Source organism: Cryphonectria parasitica, assembly GCF_011745365.1.
Source record: "Cryphonectria parasitica EP155 unplaced genomic scaffold M406scaffold_2, whole genome shotgun sequence".
NCBI lineage: Eukaryota > Fungi > Ascomycota > Sordariomycetes > Diaporthales > Cryphonectriaceae > Cryphonectria > Cryphonectria parasitica.
The window spans coordinates 4,330,771-4,348,400 of NW_024468910.1; the positions used below are offsets into that span (position 1 = coordinate 4,330,771).

At 53.1% G+C, this 17,630-nt stretch overlaps 9 protein-coding genes across 9 annotated transcripts; 4 read left to right on the forward strand and 5 right to left on the reverse strand.

Annotated features, from left to right (window-relative positions):
- Positions 1 to 729: 729 nt before the first annotated feature.
- On the forward strand, positions 730 to 2,485 carry M406DRAFT_98899 (uncharacterized protein; the record flags this gene model as incomplete). The annotated part of the gene is made up of 4 exons (XM_040926432.1): positions 730 to 795; positions 861 to 963; positions 1,194 to 1,398; positions 1,511 to 2,485. The coding sequence occupies exons 1-4, from the start codon at positions 756 to 758 to the stop codon at positions 2,483 to 2,485; spliced, it is 1,323 nt and encodes a 440-aa protein (XP_040780079.1). The 5' UTR covers positions 730 to 755.
- A 529-nt stretch (positions 2,486 to 3,014) lies between these two features.
- On the reverse strand, positions 3,015 to 3,451 carry M406DRAFT_337409 (Sm-like ribonucleoprotein; the record flags this gene model as incomplete). The annotated part of the gene is made up of 3 exons (XM_040921250.1): positions 3,015 to 3,209; positions 3,285 to 3,361; positions 3,427 to 3,451. The coding sequence occupies 3 exons, from the start codon at positions 3,449 to 3,451 to the stop codon at positions 3,015 to 3,017; spliced, it is 297 nt and encodes a 98-aa protein (XP_040780080.1).
- Positions 3,452 to 4,099: 648 nt separating this feature from the next.
- Positions 4,100 to 4,491, forward strand: M406DRAFT_250004 (glutaredoxin 2; the record flags this gene model as incomplete). The annotated part of the gene is made up of 2 exons (XM_040916664.1): positions 4,100 to 4,294; positions 4,366 to 4,491. The coding sequence occupies 2 exons, from the start codon at positions 4,100 to 4,102 to the stop codon at positions 4,489 to 4,491; spliced, it is 321 nt and encodes a 106-aa protein (XP_040780081.1).
- A 65-nt stretch (positions 4,492 to 4,556) lies between these two features.
- Positions 4,557 to 5,558, reverse strand: M406DRAFT_249919 (Phosphoenolpyruvate/pyruvate domain-containing protein; the record flags this gene model as incomplete). The annotated part of the gene is made up of 4 exons (XM_040916651.1): positions 4,557 to 4,689; positions 4,742 to 5,142; positions 5,217 to 5,242; positions 5,309 to 5,558. 4 exons carry the CDS (start codon positions 5,556 to 5,558, stop codon positions 4,557 to 4,559), a joined length of 810 nt encoding a protein of 269 aa, XP_040780082.1.
- A 1,533-nt stretch (positions 5,559 to 7,091) lies between these two features.
- M406DRAFT_249516 (general substrate transporter) lies at positions 7,092 to 8,647 on the forward strand (the record flags this gene model as incomplete). The annotated part of the gene is made up of 2 exons (XM_040916615.1): positions 7,092 to 8,213; positions 8,318 to 8,647. The coding sequence occupies 2 exons, from the start codon at positions 7,092 to 7,094 to the stop codon at positions 8,645 to 8,647; spliced, it is 1,452 nt and encodes a 483-aa protein (XP_040780083.1).
- Positions 8,648 to 8,818: 171 nt separating this feature from the next.
- M406DRAFT_251333 (uncharacterized protein) lies at positions 8,819 to 9,493 on the reverse strand (the record flags this gene model as incomplete). The annotated part of the gene is made up of 1 exon (XM_040916759.1): positions 8,819 to 9,493. The coding sequence occupies one exon, from the start codon at positions 9,491 to 9,493 to the stop codon at positions 8,819 to 8,821; it is 675 nt and encodes a 224-aa protein (XP_040780084.1).
- A 1,125-nt stretch (positions 9,494 to 10,618) lies between these two features.
- M406DRAFT_287217 (chord-domain-containing protein) lies at positions 10,619 to 11,919 on the forward strand (the record flags this gene model as incomplete). The annotated part of the gene is made up of 3 exons (XM_040918720.1): positions 10,619 to 10,817; positions 10,951 to 11,494; positions 11,595 to 11,919. Exons 1-3 carry the CDS (start codon positions 10,712 to 10,714, stop codon positions 11,917 to 11,919), a joined length of 975 nt encoding a protein of 324 aa, XP_040780085.1. The 5' UTR covers positions 10,619 to 10,711.
- A 2,104-nt stretch (positions 11,920 to 14,023) lies between these two features.
- On the reverse strand, positions 14,024 to 14,608 carry M406DRAFT_249597 (uncharacterized protein; the record flags this gene model as incomplete). The annotated part of the gene is made up of 1 exon (XM_040916624.1): positions 14,024 to 14,608. One exon carries the CDS (start codon positions 14,606 to 14,608, stop codon positions 14,024 to 14,026), a length of 585 nt encoding a protein of 194 aa, XP_040780086.1.
- Positions 14,609 to 15,663: 1,055 nt separating this feature from the next.
- On the reverse strand, positions 15,664 to 16,661 carry M406DRAFT_72075 (uncharacterized protein; the record flags this gene model as incomplete). Its single annotated transcript, XM_040925518.1, has 2 exons — positions 15,664 to 16,486; positions 16,612 to 16,661. 2 exons carry the CDS (start codon positions 16,659 to 16,661, stop codon positions 15,664 to 15,666), a joined length of 873 nt encoding a protein of 290 aa, XP_040780087.1.
- Between the last annotated feature and the right edge of the window lie 969 nt (positions 16,662 to 17,630).

Consider the following 17,630-nt stretch of genomic DNA (forward strand, 5'->3'; position numbering starts at 1 on the left):
GTAAATCCGAGTAAATCCATAATATAAAAAAAGGCTGAGACAGGAGCACTACAGAAACACACAGCAGGTCTTGTCTCGGTACCACAGTACCTATATTGTCTGGGCCATGCACAATGTTTCCCCCCTCTCCACATAGAATCAAGGGGTACCAAGTCCCAATCTATCTCCTAATTGATTGTCTGGTTTTTGTAACTCTTGCTTTCTTCCCTTTTTCCTTGCCTTATGAAAAATCCAAGTTCTCCTGGTACTTGCTCAGTAAGGACCACCAATTGGCAGTTACGTTATTGCTAAGCTCTCAAGGATGATCTAAGTGGATGTCTTATCGATGAGCTATCAAAAATGGACCTTATTGCCGCGGTTGCTCTCTGGTGCTTTGTGGACCAGGGGCCACTTCAGTGCCTAGCTGCCGGGTCGTATTTCACAGCACAAACACTTTTTCGATATGAAGAGCATTCTCACCACGTACACCTTTTGTAATCTGATTCCTGTTTTCAGAAAAGCTTGATTGTCTTGTTTGCACAATCCTCAAGAGTCCAAATATATATTTTCATTGTCAGGCAAGTCACTGTCTAACTGTACCTGCATCTCAAACAAACCCTGCTCCGGATGTTGGGTGGCATCCAGGCAGCACACCTGCGCTGCTCTCACCCGTACGAGGAATCTGTCGAGAAAAAAACTCGATCTGGTTCTTCTTAAGGAGCTTCTTCGTTGACTGTTGAAGACGTGCTAGGCATCTATAGGAAGAATCAATCATCATGGACCCAAAGAACCGCATCATAATCGACACCGACCCAGGTGAGCCACCTCCACACACCCTCACTGCGGCAAGTGTTCAGCCGGCTAAGCAGCAGCACAAACAGGTGTCGATGATATGCTCGCCCTGCTTCTCGCTCTCACGGCGCGTCCAGACGAGCTCGAGGTCGCCATGATATCCGTCACCTATGGAAACGTTCCTCTGCAGAGGTAAGTGGGCGAGCGACTTTGCGAGAAAGAGAGAAAGAGAGAGTGTGTGTTTCTCCAAAATAGGCTCATGGTGTACACACCTGCTGTGACCAAGCATCCCGATTTTCCGGATGAAACACCAATGTCGGCAAGAACGGCATTGGCAGACAGGGGCTTGATGGCTGAATCGGGTCTTGTTCTCTCGCTTTCTTCAATGTCTGGATCACTGACACACCTCTTGTTGTACACAGCTGTCTGCGGAACGTTGTGGCGTTGTTCCATGTGCTGGAGAAGGAGAGCGCATGGCGGAAACAGGCCGGCAGGCCTGAGGGGTATGAGGCGCTGAGGCACTCCAAGCCTATCGTGGCTGTTGGCGCTGAGCATCCCTTGCAGGATGAGATCCTGGCGGCGGACCATTTCCATGGTGCCGATGGATTGCATGGCGTCCACGAAGTTGTGAGTTTTGACGCCTGTTCTTGTTTGCTATCATTCTTGTCGTTGTGTAGAAAAGAGGGCGAAGGTAGAGAGCGGGGCTGACACTGGTGTTTATTGAATTGACGGGAAATAGCATCCTGATCTCTCACCGGCAGACACATGGAGGTCGCTATTCGACCAGGATGGCACACACGCGACATCAGATTCCGTGGACCTGCCAACATACTCATCTTATTTCACAGCCTCCAGTGTGCCTGCACACAAGGAGATACTTCGACTCCTGAAGGAGAGCCCCGAGGATACTGTTACTATTGTCGCCGTTGGTCCACTGACCAATGTGGCACTAGCAGCAGCTGAGGACCCGGAGACCTTCTTGCGCGTCAAGGAGCTGGTTGTCATGGGTGGAGCCGTACACGTGCCTGGCAACATCACACCCGCCGCCGAATTCAACTGCTACGCCGATACCATCGCCGCAGCACGTGTTTATGCCCTCACGTCACCTAAGCCCTCCTCCACCATGCCGTTGATTCTTGAGGGTAAGCCCTTCCTTGGGCCGTACCCAGCTAGACTCCCTAGACAGCTCAAGCTCAGCCTCTTCCCTCTTGACATCACCACCACGCACCTCCTCAGCAAGAGCTACTTCAGCGCCCAGATTCAGCCACACATCGACGCCGGAAGCCCCCTGGCCCGGTGGATGGCCACTTTCATGTTTGGTGCTTTCGACAAGATCGCATCCATAGTCGGAGACAGTGTCAACCCGGGCTTCGACCTGAACGACCCGTTGTGTGTCTGGTACATGCTGACGCGCGACGACCCGGCGTGGAAGGCGGTGCCGAAGCCCGAAGATATCAGGGTTGAGACTGGCGGCCAGTGGACGCTAGGCATGCATGTGATCGATCGCAGGGCCATCAGCGATCCGGAGGACGAGGAGGGGGGCATTATCAAGACGAGTCCCGAGGATCCGTTGGATGCCGTGGAGTTTGATGAGGCGCCGGGTGATCACAAGTCATGGCGGGATGTGACCAGGGGAAACAGAATCAACAGGATTGTTGGGTCGCCCGGTGAGGAGTTATTTGAGAAGTTCTTGATGCAGCGTATGTTCGAATAGATAGCAAAAAGAGGGGAAATATACAAATGGGAGACAGACAATTGGTATCGATTTCAATTGTACATGTGCTACGGATGGGGTTTCACGAGGCGGGCTATGATGCTGGTCAGAAGCCTAGGCACGAACAGGAGACATGAATCGAGGATGAAGTAGCATACCAGCACCTTATAAAAAAAGAAAGCAAATGGAAATCGATTAACATCCCTAATGTTGCCACCTTGCGCCAGATTACCCAACTCCGCCACGCCAATACATGCATCCAACTCGCTGCCCCATTACGAGGTCTCTTGCGCCAAAGTTGAGCTGAACCTGAATCGCCCAGAGATCTCATCCCATAGTAAATACCCCACCACAGATTACGCAGTCAACCAAACCATACCTGCTCGCCCCGGATCCTGGGTATCTCTCTATACTGCACAAACTTCTCAACCTTCCGACCGCGCCTGCAGAATGGCCCCCAACTGAAGAGCTGACAGAAACCCGTACAGTCCCAAGTTATCATGTACTATCGGAAGGGTCGATTGCTAAATCAAGAATGCTTGACACCACCAATAGTGGTACCTTTCACCTGCGTCCAGTCGATGCTGTCGTCCAGAGCTTCATCGACCAGGCCGACCAGACAGACGTTGTCGCCACGGACGATGTACAGACCAAGTTGGGCCTCCTGGCTGGGCTCCTCGTCCTCGGGCTCCCGTATGACGCGTTCAATCGCGTTCTGGAGGACCTTTTGTTGAAGGTAATCTGGTCAGGGTCCCGTTTGCCTCGCGTGGAATAGAGATGCAGGGAGGGATATACATACCAGGTTGGTCTGGTGGTCAGCACTGAAAAGGGTGCCAACGAGGGTACGGCCATCAGCAGTGATGATGCAGACTCTCTCTACATGAGGAATGAAAAGTCAGACATGAGGATTCATAAGCTGTGGGTAAGAGATGAAAACTTACTCTCCAGGTAGTTGTTCAAAGACATCTTCGAAGAGTTTCACGGTTATGCTGATGTTTGATTTTATGATGTGATTGATGGGTTGCGGGACAATGTCGACTATGATGTGAGACTGTCGAAACTTTGTAGAAAGAAAGGACCAAGTGTGGTTGAGAAGATTTGGAGGTGGTAGGGATGAAGTGTGAGCAGCAGAGGTGGGCTTGAATTGTACGTTGTGATATTTAGTAGGTGAAGAAGTTCAGGAAATTTTGGTGGTACTCGACAAGCTCCAAGATGCCTTGCTGAGTTGAGCTCACCCCCCTGCAACAGCTGCTGGGACTGGCAGCGGTCCGGGGGGGGGGCTGTTCTGCCACTAAAGGCATACCCCTGCAGGTTAGCAGCAGTGGAGCCCCTTCCAGAGGAGGTAGATTTTGTCAGCAGGAAGCAGCACCTGAGAACCAACCCACAAACCTTTATACTCAGCTATAACTTCCCACTGCTTGATTTCTACCCTCTCAGAGCCAGAAACTTTACTCTGGACATATAGAAACCAACTTGGGCTTGATTTGGGAGTGGCTTGATAGGTAAAGTGGCCAAGAAATCCATAAGCATGACAATTCTTTGGGCATGGGCAAATGTGTTGACTTTCCACTTATGAAAGTAGGCAGAAGACACCGGCAAGGAGTAAGAGATCCAATGCGCCTTACAAACAGGCTGCTGCAGCAATGCAGAATCACACTATTCACCAGAGAACACTGTGGTCTCTGTGTCTCAGCCCGGTCAGTCCTCTCAGATGTATGGGACACACGGCCGTTTGTCTTCAAGGAGGTCGATATTGTCAAGCCTGAAAATAAGACTTGGAGAGAGTTGTACGATTTTGATGTTCCTGTGGTATGTTGAGAAGATGATAACCCCCTTGGTCTCTCTAGTTAAATTGACATGAAAGGCTCATTGCTTGACAGATACACATCAGCAGGGCCAGCCAACCTGAAGAGGACCCAAAGCTTGCCTCCAAGGCCCTGAAGCTTATGCACCGGCTCACACCTGATCAAGTCAAGGCTAAGATGGATGAGGCTGAAAAGGCGTAGAAAATGTTTCATACAGTTCTACCAACAAAAAGGAAAGCCAGTTTCCGGCCCGCAGATACAGTGGCCTACGATCCGTAACCTTTGCCCTTCTCCGGTCCCGTCGATCCTAACGCAACGGCCATGGACTGTTTCATGATAAATTCGAGCGTTGTAAGGTCGGTGCCGACATTGATCATATCGAAACCTTGCTTGCCATACCTATCGGATCATCAGCCGAATGGTTTTTGGATTTCTGGGGCGATGGACTCACGCAGCTGCCTCCTCGGCACTTGAGGCGTACATGCCGCACTTCTTCCCAGCAGCCTTTGTGGCCTTCAGTATTCTCGCAATGGCTGACTTGAGCTCGGGCTTCACGTCGCCGTTGATGATGGGATAGCCAATGTTGTTGCCGAGATCGAAGGGGCCGATGAAGAGAACATCAACGAGCGGCGCGATCTCCTCCACCGCCTCCAAAGCTTCCTTGGTCTCAATTTGTACCATTGTCAGTATGGCATCGTTGGCTTGCTGGAGATACTCGGTGAAAGAAGGTATGGGCGAGAAGTTCTGCATAGCGATGGGCGAGCCGAAGCCTCGTCGGCCTTGCGGTGGAAACTTGGCCGAGGCTACGACCTGCTTGACCTCATCTACGCTTCTGATGAGCGGCACCAGGATCTGCAACCAGCTTGGTCAGTCTTACGGCCTGACAATGCAGACACATACTTATGTCCTCAATGGAGAGGTCTCACCCCATGTGCACCAGCGTCAAGCGCGCCTGGGACGCAAGGGTCAGCGTACTCTGTCGATACTCCTCAATAATCGAGCACAATCCCCCACTCACGCTTGATCATCCATGACTGCGTGTCTGGAATTCTGACACATGGAGACACGCCGCAGGCTGCGATAGCCGGGATAGCTTCGTGCATGGCGGCATCGTCGATATTCCCATGCTCACAATCGACCATGATCCAATCTGGATTCGCCCTTGCCAGGGCCCTCGAGACGTTGGTCCCTGGCATCATCTGCCAGATCCCATAGCTGGGGCCTTTATTCTCGGCAAAGGCTGTCTGCAGCCTATTGGACTTCTGCATTGCTGTGGCCGCGGCCATTATTGAGGATCTCCGCAGAGCAAAATTGGGGTATTGAAGGCACACAGTGGAGTGTCGGAACCCAGAACAAGAGAGAATTAAGCGAGAAGTCAGGCGTGATGGCTGCAGCGACGAGGTCATTGTCACAAAGCGAAGACGGCAGCTCCTACATATATTGAAGCTAATGTCGAAGCCCGGGAGAATGATCAACGAGAGAGCACGCTATTAATAGTCAGGGTCAAGGATTAAGGCTACCGCTTTGTAGCTGGAGTTGATCATCCGTTGCCGATCTTTGACAGTGAGGAGTCGTGGAGTACAGTTCTCCTCACAACAGCGGGGTCAGCGCAGAACATTGCGGGGGTGGTGGGAACACAGCTCAATCTGATGGACGATTTGTGAGTTTTTTTACTGCTCAGCGCCGAGGAAACACTCGGTTCTGCACACCACCATCTTGCCGGTACACAATCTTCCGAGTTCTTGCAACGAGACAACGAATGTTGAAGAATTTCATATGCACAAGACAGTCCAAGAATCCTGGCCTTTCGGAACTACATTCATTCTCATCATAGCCATAAAAAAACCCTGACACAACTTTCCTCAGAAGGGGGCCATTGTTATCGTTTTTTCTTCTTTTCGGTGAAGATAACAGGGCAAGTGTAGCTCCCATCGATTCGTGGATACCGGCGCGACTCGGAGGCATTCAGGCCACACCAATTTTAAATATGCTGAGCGAGACCGGGCCGGAGGGGTCTCCCGTCGTCGTCCCGGCCCAAGATCCGGGAGCCTTGGCCGCTCGATTTTCAACGGCCATGATCCACCTCAACGGGAAAAAGGTGGGGATGACTTCATCTTTTTCGCCATGTCAGGTATTTAAAATGGACAAAAAGAAAGAGCTGTGCTGACTAGGCCGTTCACTCAGGAAAAAGACATGTCTTGCAATCCAGAGGCGCGCACCAGAATGGATGGCTGTGTGGCCACTGGCGGCGATGCTCGAAGAGGTACCTCCGCAAGGGTGACTGTCTTCCGCCCGACAAGAGTCAAGAGAAAGGCGGAAATCCCCACTCATCCGCTTAGAATATGTCGGCGGAGTGCGGACTGGTTGGCAGAGATGGATTTGGGTCCGGTATGCCTCACTGCAGAACTACCTCCCTCCCACCTACTCATCCCCAGAGAGTAGGCTCCTCGATATATAAAGAAACAGAGTGGGCACGCATCTGAGACCTTCTTTCTAATAGGTGCTGCAGTACCCTGCTACTGATTGAGGAAAGAAAGAAGAGGAAAAGGTGAATATCCTCGCCAAAGAAAATATTTCTCGATACATAACTGGATTGGATTGCGTACCTTTTCACAGTGGCGCTCAAGATGATACGACGGCTGCTGGAAGCTCAGCCCTTGTATATCAGGGCGAGCATCATAACATCTTTGATTGCTATGCTTTTTGGGTATGTTGTCGTCGAATCGGGAGACTGATGACAAGACAAGTGATTACTAACCAGCAGCAGTTTGGATACAGGCACCATCGGGTCCGTGACGGATATGGCCTCGTTCCAGGTCACGATGGGTTACATCTCGTCTACAACCCGAGGCGTTATCGTCTCGTCCATTCTCCCGACCGGCGCCCTGGCAGCTCTGCTCGCCGGCATCCTGGCGGACAAGTATGGACGAAAACGTCTGATCGTCAGCGGAGCAGTAATCTACGGAATCGGCGCCGCCATCGAGTGCTCCTCAATGGCCCTGGGCATGTTCCTCGCCGGCCGGCTGATCAAGGGCGTCGGGCAGGGTCTGTTCCTCTCTACAGTGTACGTCCAAGTTTCTGAGATCTCGCCTGCCTCGACCCGAGGGACCATGACCTCTGTCCCGCAGTTTCTCCTGGTCTGCGGTCTAGTGACGGGCTTCTTCATGTCCTACGGCACGGCTAGCATCAAAAACTCTGCATCCTGGCGCCTGCCTATCGCGATTGCCTCGATTCTCGCATTCGGATTTGCAGCGCTGAACCTGCTCACGCCGCCCTCGCCCCGCTGGCTCCTCGCCAAGGGCTACACCGAGGAGGCACGCGCGGTCATTGCTGCCCTCGGCCTGGACGAGGCGGAGCAGCGCGAGATGATGGCCAACTCCGCGTCTGCCCTCGAGCACGCTCCTGACGGGTCCGTATGGGACTCGCTGCAGCAGACGTTTCAGGACTTTGCCGCAGCCTTCTCGGCGCCGTTCCGAGCCCGCACTGCCTTTGGCTGCTTCATCATGGCGTTCCAGCAGTTCTGCGGCATCGACGGCGTGCTCTACTACGCGCCGATCCTGTTCCGCCAGGCGGGTTTGTCGGGCGACAAGGCCAACTTCTTGGCCTCGGGCGTGTCGTCGTTGGTGATCCTGGCAACCGTCGTCCCGGCCACGATTTGGGCAGACAAATGGGGCCGGCGGACGTCGTCGATCCTGGGCGGGACGCTGATCACGATCCTGATGCTGGTCATGGGCACCATGTATGCCGCCAACCTCGTGCACCCGAACTATGGCGCCGGGCGGTGGGTGGTGGTCGTGTCTATCTACCTGTTTGCTATCGTCTTCAATGGGACGTGGGCTATTGCTTTTCGGACGTTCCTGGTAGAGAGCTTGCCGAGGAAGACGAGAAGCAGCGCCTCGTCGTTGGGGCAGTGCTCGAACTGGGTAAGTCTTGTTTCCCTTTTCTTCTTCTTCTTCTTCTTCTTCTTTTCTTTCCTCCCCTCTTGTTCAAATCTACCAATCGGTTGGCTGACAACTTGTCGAAAAAGATTGCAAACTATATAGTAGCTCTCACGACTCCCGTCTTCATTGACCGCACAACCTTTGGAGCATATTACTTCTTCGCCTGCTCGGCCTTTATCTGCACTGTCGGGTGCGCGCTGTACATGTTCGAGACAAAGGGCCATACCCTAGAGGTGATTGAGCAGAGATATATGGATAGTAAAGCCAATGCCACGGGCAGCAGGTGGAACATGGAAAAGTTTAAGCTGAGACCGGTCGCGAGGACCCGTGAGGTTCAGGATATTAGTAGACCGGGGTCATCTCCTACGAGTGGTGATGAAAGTTTTGAAGTTAATAACAACAGGTTGATGGTCTAGATTGATGTGTTATCCTGAAGGAAGAATAAGGAGATGAAGAAGAATGTGCTCAAAGAGCGAGGACCAGTTAATCAGTCATCTAGTAATGAAGAAAGGATTCCTGAGAAAACCTTATGGCATGTATGGAATTGCAAACATAAGACAAAGAACCATCTCTCCCAGTGCCGTTGCTCACTTCCACTGCCCACAAAGCCCCTCCTCTGCCGTCCCCAGCACCGGATCCCTCGCAGGCTTCGGAACAGCCCAAACCATCTCATACTCCCCTCTACCTTTCTCTCCACCCACCGCAAAATCCCAACCCTCGCCCCCAACAGGATACGCCCCTAGCATGGTAAACCCAGCCAGCCGCACCCCATCCAGCACAGCCCGCACATCGTGGCTCCCACCCTTGTCCTTCTCCGCTGCCACCCCATGCCCATCCCCCGGCGTGAGCAGCGCAAACTCCCCCTCCGGCTTCACGTCGAATGTCTTGTGTGCCGTGCCCGCAGGAAGCACAAACACATCGCCTGCCTGGGCCAGGACCTCGACACCGCCTTCCTCGCGGGCTAGGCCGTGGGTGTTTTGCTCTGGGTCCGTGTCTGTGTCAGCGACGCCGAGGCGGATGGTGGCGGTGCCGGAGAGGACGGCCATGGCCTCGTGGGCGCGGGTGTGGTAGTGGGCGGGCTGGGTGGGGCCGTAGCGGTAGATCCACTGGGGCTCCCAGCCGTTGGTTGTGAAGAGGTCGTGGACTTTGGCCGGTGTGAGGTCGGCTGGCGGGAGGAGGATGGCTGGGTAGTGGAGGACGGGGTGGGGGGAGTTGGGGATTAGGTCGGTGGGAGGGAGATGGTATTTTTTGACCACGACCATTGTTTGGACTTTTGAGGGTGAGGAGGAGGAGGAGGAGGAGGAGGAGGAGTTGGAGCAGTGTTTCAATCTGTGGGTTGGGTGACAAGGTTTGTTTGGAAATAAGAGGCGGTAGTTTATTATACTCGGCCTTGAGATAAAGGGCAACTAGGTACTTACTTATAGATAGCCCCGCATTAAAGTACTTGGACAGCGATTCCGGAGGGGTAAATGGAAAGACCTGTACTTGTCTTTGACATTTTCATATCACTTTTGATATAAGCTGGCTCTGTTTACCTGGAGAAAGAGGAGTCATCAGTTTATTAAGTAGTTACTGCTACTGTACAATAAGCCTGTGTGAAATTTTGATGAGCAACGAGGAACACTGAGAACTGAATTTACTGTCTTGTGTCGTGTCATACTGCCCGTTTTCCCTCTATATAATCTTCCAAAACGCCAGCATACTTGGGTATTTATATTATATCATAGCTTTGAAGGTGTGTTGTAGGTCATGTGCTTGAATTATTTAGCTATACAACTTGAAGTTGATGTAAATCTGGAAAAGTGTTGCAGAGCTGCTTACATTCGGAAGCCTTGTCATGCACAAGGTTGTAAATACTGAGCAGTAGTAAGTTTAGAAAGCATAAACACTCAGACATATGTTATGATTTACTGTAAACTATTAATCCAGGAGCTGGGACGGCGGTCAGAAATCAGGAATGCTTCCTAGTATGGACCAAAACGTCGTCTACAATGCAGCAGTTGTACCAACATCAACCTGGTGTCGCAGTTGTTCTATGCTAACAAATACAAACAGGAATAAACTAATCTTTATCAGCAATAAAAGTCTATGACTAGGCTATTACCATTCATCAAGCTACCAATGATTCTCTTGTATAGAGGGACAGAGAGAAGAAAAGACACAAACGAGGAAAAAGATGATGTTGGAGGAAGAGGACCCCTAACCCTGTATACTTTTACTATGGTACAACCTTTACTGCACTGTACTGTACGAGTATTTCCAATAACAGGGGGCCGCACAGGGGTCTTCTGGCTGCCCCGCTACCCCACGTCGTCTTGCAGCCCATGACAGGGGGGCAGCTCTTGAGAGCTACTATGTAGAATCTTCTGGATCAGAAGCGTCGACAAGAACAATCTGACTTCCACCTCCAAACTGAATACACAACTCTACAACGCCAATCCACCACTTCGGCCTCTCTGATCATCCTCAGCCCTTTCAAGATGGCCCAAAAGTGCGTCCATCGCGGTTGCGAGAAGACGTTCACCGACGCCGACGAGGTGTGCCGTTACCACCCTGGACCACCAGTCTTTCACGAAGGCCAAAAAGGTGAGGTTTCTCTTTCTTTCCTCTCTCTCTCTCTCTCTCTCTCTCTCTCTCTCTCTATACCAGGCGGTGGGGACCTCAGAGAAGACTAGGCTAGGATATCAAGAGGCTGACCACGTTCCCGGCAACCCTACAGGATGGAAATGCTGCAAGCCCCGCGTCCTGACATTCGACGAGTTCCTGGCAATCGAGCCCTGCACAGAGGGCAAGCACAGCACCACCGACCTGCCGCCCGCCGTCGAGAAGAAAGAGGCCCCCTCAGACCCAGCCGTGCTGAAGCAGGCCGCCACCGACACTTCCGGCCCAGCCATTCCCCGCGCCCCGATCAATCCGGCCACACCGTCCGCGACACCGCCGCCCCCACCCCCCGAGTCCGACGACGACGACCCTGCCCTCGAGATCCCCGACGGGCGTACGTGTAGGAGGCGTGCGTGTGGGGCCAGCTACAACAAGGGCTCGGGCCGGGCGGACCAGGAGAACTGCGTGCACCACCCCGGCGTGCCCATCTTTCATGAGGGCAGTAAGGGCTATACGTGCTGCAAGAGGCGCGTGCTGGACTTTGACGACTTTATGAAGATTGAGGGGTGCAAGACCAAGGCCCGGCATCTGTTTGTGGGGAGCGGGAAGAAGGAGAAGGCGGGGCCGAAGGGGGCAGAGGAGGAGTTGTTGGAGACCGTGCGGTGAGTTAAACAGTCCCAAGGCGAGAAGGGAAAGGGAAATAAGACCGAAAAAGAAAAGGTCAAGGAATAACAAGATGCTGATCAAAATCCATGGGAACAGGACCGACTTCTACCAGACGCCAACCAGCGTCATCGCCTCCTTCTTCCTCAAGAAGATCAACAAGGACACGGCAAAGGTCGTCTTCACAGATTCATCCATCCAGCTCGACCTGCCCACCACAGACAGCCCCCCGAAGCGATACCGAACCGAAGTACCGCTGTTCGGTGGCATCGACACGGCCAAGACAACGTTCAAGATCCTCGGGACCAAGCTCGAGGTGACGCTCGTCAAGGCCGAGGTGAGCTCTTGGCCCGTCCTGCGGGCTGACGACCGGCCGACCGGAGAGATACTACAAATAGGCCGCGCCGGAAAAGTGGTGCAGTAGGGAGAAGGGGGGGGGGGGGGGTGGCCAAAGTGTGTTTGTCAAGTCATTGCTACGAGGGCCAATATCACGAGTGGTGGTTCCCAGAGGAAGAGGGTTATGGGGCTTTTCGACCCACAAACCAACAACGCCGCTGTACCGAAGAAGACTGTCCAACAAGCCTGAGCGAGGCCATGCCATGGGGCCATATTCCAGCGAGATCACGATAGAAGAGATGGAGGGAGTCTCACCAGAGCGGGCCATTCCAGAGAAGTGACGCCAACGAATATCATATACCAAATAGACAGGATCTGAGCCAGTCGTATTGACTCGATATAACGAGTGTGACAGCTCTCGCTGGCCCGATCCGATTTGGATCTAGATACTCAGAGGCCTCACTACTCGCGATGATCCAGGGAAAGGTCTACAAGATGGTTCATCACAGCGTTAGAACTTTAATCCGAGAGTATCATCAACCTTGGCTCAGTGAAAAACTTCTCACCAATGATTCTATCCGTGACGCAAGCCCAGCCCGACTCTGGCGACCTTTAAAAACAATACCTCTGCCCCGAAAGAAAGCGACGCACTGGAGACTCTGAGATCCGGGCGAGATAGTCTCTGTCCCTACCCAAACGCAGATCGCAATACTGCCAAGAACTCAACTCCCTCTGACTCAATAAGCCCCCTCTTTGGTAGTGCTCAGCTGTAGATCCAACATATACTTCCATACGTATGGTTCATCAGGCCCCAGTATAGTGCAAAGCGTACCCATCGTCAGAGTTCCCACAAAGCATGTGACGAAATCCCGCCTCCCACCCCCCACAAATTCTATCTAGATACCCAACTCAGGGGAATAACCTAAATGACCGCCGTTTCTATCCACTGAGGCAACAACGTGCAAGCACAACCCCTCCTCCAACAGCCATCGCCAAGCCCGCGGTCGCTCGGGCAGTGCCGGCAAGTGGTGGTAGCACGCAGCTGATGCTTATCAGACAGGGTATCCAGTGTGTGTTGGGTTGGGGGTAGGCGGCACCCAGACGGCCAAGACGGCTGGTTGTGCTTGGGCAGCCAGCAGAGCCTCATTAGAAGTGTATTATAAGGTTTTGACTTGGGATGGCAAGCTCTTATCACGACGGCGGACCTGGGAACTCATCCGGCATCAAGTGAGAGCTTGGCATTAACACGAGCACCTTTTGAGTTCGTTGGTTCACAGGTATTTTGATATTGTTGAGTCTCGAATGTAGTTATTGCTAGGAAGTGATACTGGAAAAATTAAAGATATTGGAACGGAGTCTTTGTCTCGTGGTATCGTAACTAGAATGCAAACCGTGAAATCTGGTAATCCGCGGCCGGAGTCCAAATAGGACTGCTTCGAGCAGAAGAAGATTCATAATCAAGCAGGGAAACATCAGCCAGCTGCTGCATGTACCACACCGATCTGTCGTCTCAGGGTGCGCTCTCTTCGAACCTGGCGTTGTCGTTCAGGCTCGGCTGCAGGTCGGCCACCCTTGCCCATCTCGCCCGGTCGTCCGACTCCTGCTCGTCCACATCAAGGTTGCGATGGGCCACACCTATTTCAGCCCCCGCTGTCTTTGAGTCTGAGCCGGTCACGTTGCTTGATCGTCTACTGACAATGCTCTCCTCGTCTGAGCGTATGCGCTCCGCATGTCGAAAGGTGGGCTCGGCTTCCTTGCCCTTTGAAGTGGCCCTGGAGGACGACCGCTCTCTGAGTGTCTCGGCCCTTGAACACGTTGGCGTCTGCGATGCATCTCCCTGAGGACCACGTAGCCGCGTGGTGGGCTCGTCCCACCTGATACTGCCGGAGTGGCTTTTGACTCTCGCCCTGAAGTCTGTCGAGATGCTAGGTGCTAGTCTGATGATGACATCCCCTTCTTTGGTGTAGCCAACGACTTTGGCGTTGAAATTCTCTGATACTTCTGTGTAGACAGTCGGTGTATCATCATCAGTGACAGGCGAAGGGTCACCAGAGTCGACGCTGGCATCCCGAGGAGTGGTGGACCTATTTGCACAGAGTCAGCAGAAGAGACACAACAATCACCTTGTGTGTAGGAATGGACCGTGAACAACCCTTTAAGAAGAAGATGATGATGATGATAATGACAAGTACTCACATCTTACTGAGTGGCTCGTCACGGGATCGGCCCCTAGGCCTACGGCTGTGGCTCCGACTCCTGAGGTTTCGGCCAACGCTTTTCGCCTTGCTCTTAACCTTCCCCTGAAAGTAGTGGCCGAGGCCCGCAACGACCAACACGGGCGTACCAAGTGCAAGTGCCCAGGGCGGATGACGTCTTCCCTTGATCATGTGTCGAACGTGGAGGCAGATACCAAACATGGCCACAACAGCACCCACTTGTAGCACGGTCCAGTTGGACCAGTAGAGACTCGCGAGCGGCTCGTGGTCGCAGAACTGGAGCGTGAGCAGGACGAAGACCTCCAGGATCGCGGCGACGAGGCTCACGAAGCTACAGGCGAGGGTCTTGTAGAAACACCAGTGTATCAGTTGTTTCCGCCGCGTGTCTGACACCCTCATATGCTCGATGCGCTCCATGACCCTGCCGTAATACCACGAGGCGCTGAACAGGAGACAGAGCACAAGAAAAAACAAGCACCAGTACATTGCCTCCGCCTCGGGCCGACTTAGGTGGTGCATGAAACTTCCATAGTATTCGCACTGCCGTTCCTTCTCTCCCATGTTTGCCAAATTTTGGATGTTCTGGATGTCGGTCGTCATGTTTTCGACTGATCTTTTCTTTCCACAATGGCGAGACACCTAGACAGCGGCTATCATTTGGCCTATATAGCTGTACCTTCGGGCCTCGGCGGCCTCTAGACTCGAGCTAGAAGATGATGGTCTGCCTGTAGGAACAGCGACGCCGTGACGGCTCGACGCTGGACAGGTAGTAGCGCGATGATTCGAAGTCAGGTGGTCAAGTAGCGTTGGGGTAAGAAGTAGGATGCAGTATGTAGGTGTAGTGGGTAGATAGAGGAAAGCTTCTGTGTAGAGGAATTGACCGGGTCACTCGTCATGGTTATTGAACCGCAAGGAGAAGAGGAGATGCTTATCAGGATGGTACGGGACGGTTTATAACATATACATTGACTAAGATGGAGCAGGTTGTAAGTGGAAGAAATGAAGGCTGGGCGTGTATAAAAATTGTGAGATGTGCAAAAGCGGCGGTTCCCCGTCAAGAAAAGACCCGTCAGAGAGGCACTAACTTCAGTAGACACCACTGGCGGCATGCCGTGGTTGCCCTTGCCTTGCTAGGCCATCTCTTCTATGAGCTCCAGTCGGGTCGTTGAAGAGTCAACGATGCCCAGCCCAGCTTTGCAATTCCCAGAGCTAATGATAGCTAAGGAACTCAGCCTCCTTCACCAAAGCCAATGTGTCTGTTTTGGGCAGAGATGCGCAAAACACTCCGATGCCAAGTCTTGATGCAGGGGTGATGAGACGGTAGTTGGGAGGCCCACTGTCGACAACAGCCTCAGCTTTAACTCCTCTCGAGTACGACATCAAGGTTCCCAGGCATCCAAGGTGTCTAATCGGTGTCTGCTGGTGAGGACTGTTCATCCCATTCATTCTTGTGGTAGTCCCGCATCCACCGGAAGCAGGGACGTCGGCCCCGGAGCCAAACCTTCAGGAATATGGAACTTGCTTCTTCCAGACACTGCTGACGTCGAGGATAATTCTGCTCTGGTCTGCCGTTGGCCGTAGTAGAAATCCAATTTCATGCCGGAAATTGGTACCCCTCAACTCATTCCTTCCATCAATTCGACGCGGTCCAGGACCATCCCTTTCCTCAGGACAAACTGGCGCAGGGCCTGGAATTCGGCCCCCTCCTCCTCGCCGAACCGTTGCATCTGAGAGAAGCCAAAGGAGCACGCAACTTTGTCGAGTGCCGCGCGCTCTTCCTCATGCAGCCAGCGTTCCCTCAATGTAATTCCTGGAGCCCATGTCACACGCTTCATGTGGTCGTTCTGTGTGAGAATAGCCAGGAGGCCCATGGACCCCGTGAAGCCAACGTACGCCAGTATGCCAGCAGTCGCCACAGCGGTCGCCGTCCCCTGGTCAAAAGAAGTCTGCAGGTGAGCGAGGTTTGAGGCCACAAGATACACCGCCAACGGAGCAGTGGCAGCGGCCGAGACAGGGAGGAGACCTCTCCTCAAAACTTTCTGTCTGATGAATGCCTTGGTGGCGTACGTGTTCTCAATGACGCCGATGGCCGCGTCCAGGTTCTTGGCTTCGATCGCTGCGTCCAGCGCCTTCTCGACGATAGTAGGATCGACAGCATTTGCCGCTTTATCTGGGGCCTGCTGCACGTACTCGACAGAGCCAGACTTGCCGTTGGGCCTGGGTTTGGTGGCGTACAAGCTGAGAACGTACGGGAGGGTCTCTACTCTGCCAAGTCGTGCTTGTATGACGACGTAAGCTTCCAAGACCCGAGCAGTGATAAGAATCGAGGGATGAGAAATGATTTCGAAAGCCACCTGGGATATGTGATCGATTACGTCGCTTGACGGGGAGTTCTGGGCGCTTTCAGCAGCCAAGTGCTGTGTGGTCTTGGCTGCGGATCTATCCAGGGACAAGAGTGAGGACGCTGCGGTATCTGACTCGGATGCTTTGGTGGAAGTTTGATTTATGGGTGCGCTGAGGGCGACACTGGCCGCTCTGTTACAGTGAAGAAGGGCGGTAAGCACGTCGTGTTCAGGAGGAACCTGATGCCGAGCAAGGAGCTGGTCCTTGGCATGATCGGCGGCGATGATGGCGGCATCTGCTGTCCCGCGCGAGGTCGGGCCCAGGTCAGCAGTAGATGGAGATCCGTGGCTGAACGTGCTGCCACGGGCAGACTCGGTTTTTTTATCCTTCGCTGGCTTTGGTGTCCCAAATCGATAGGATCTCGACGAAGAGACGCCTGTCCTGTGAAACAAGCCTGTTCTGGACTCTGCTGGGCACGGCTTGACTATTGAATTTGTCGCGCCAAGTGTTGCGATGGAGCGCTTGGCGAGATGGAGGGAGGAGAGGTGCGGCTGAACAGCGAGACATTCATGAATCTGCCGGAATCTCGGGCTGTCTCGTGAGGCCAGACACCGCTTTGTCGTGACGGACAGCCGCATTCTGAAGTGATGGCTTGAGATAAAGGCACGGCAATCGTGAGAAAGGCCTTGGTTGGGCGGTAAGGAAAGGGACTGTGAGGCCTGTCCAAATAGAGGGTCACTTCAGTAGTAAGTTTTATTGATGCATGGTCTGGTGAGCATTCAAGCAAGTCGTTTTTCAGGTGGGTGAGTCGTCGTTGCTTGCGTTGATGGCCGAGGACGTTTCTGGGAATGAAATGTGCCAAATGCCAATTCTCGTTTCTGGGCCCTGGAGTCGTCTTTTTCCCTGCTGACAGTACAGACTGAGATGAATCTCAAAGATAGGGTAGAATATGATATGTGACCGTGATCGTGATCGAGATCGCGAGTCAATCTTGACAGGGTGATAAGCCGTTTTCAACACTCTCTCGTGCGTGGTCGGAAAGTTCAGGATGAGAATTATCAAATCGACCGAAGAGAAGCTTCGCCTTGCATTGTCCATGCCGCCACAACCCGAAAGAACACCCCTACCCCCGTCGTGGCTGGAGCCTAATTGCTGCGCCACACCTCTGACGACACCCTGGAGCCCAGAACCCAATCTATTCATATGTTCATTGCAGTCCAACCACCAACACACGGCCCTT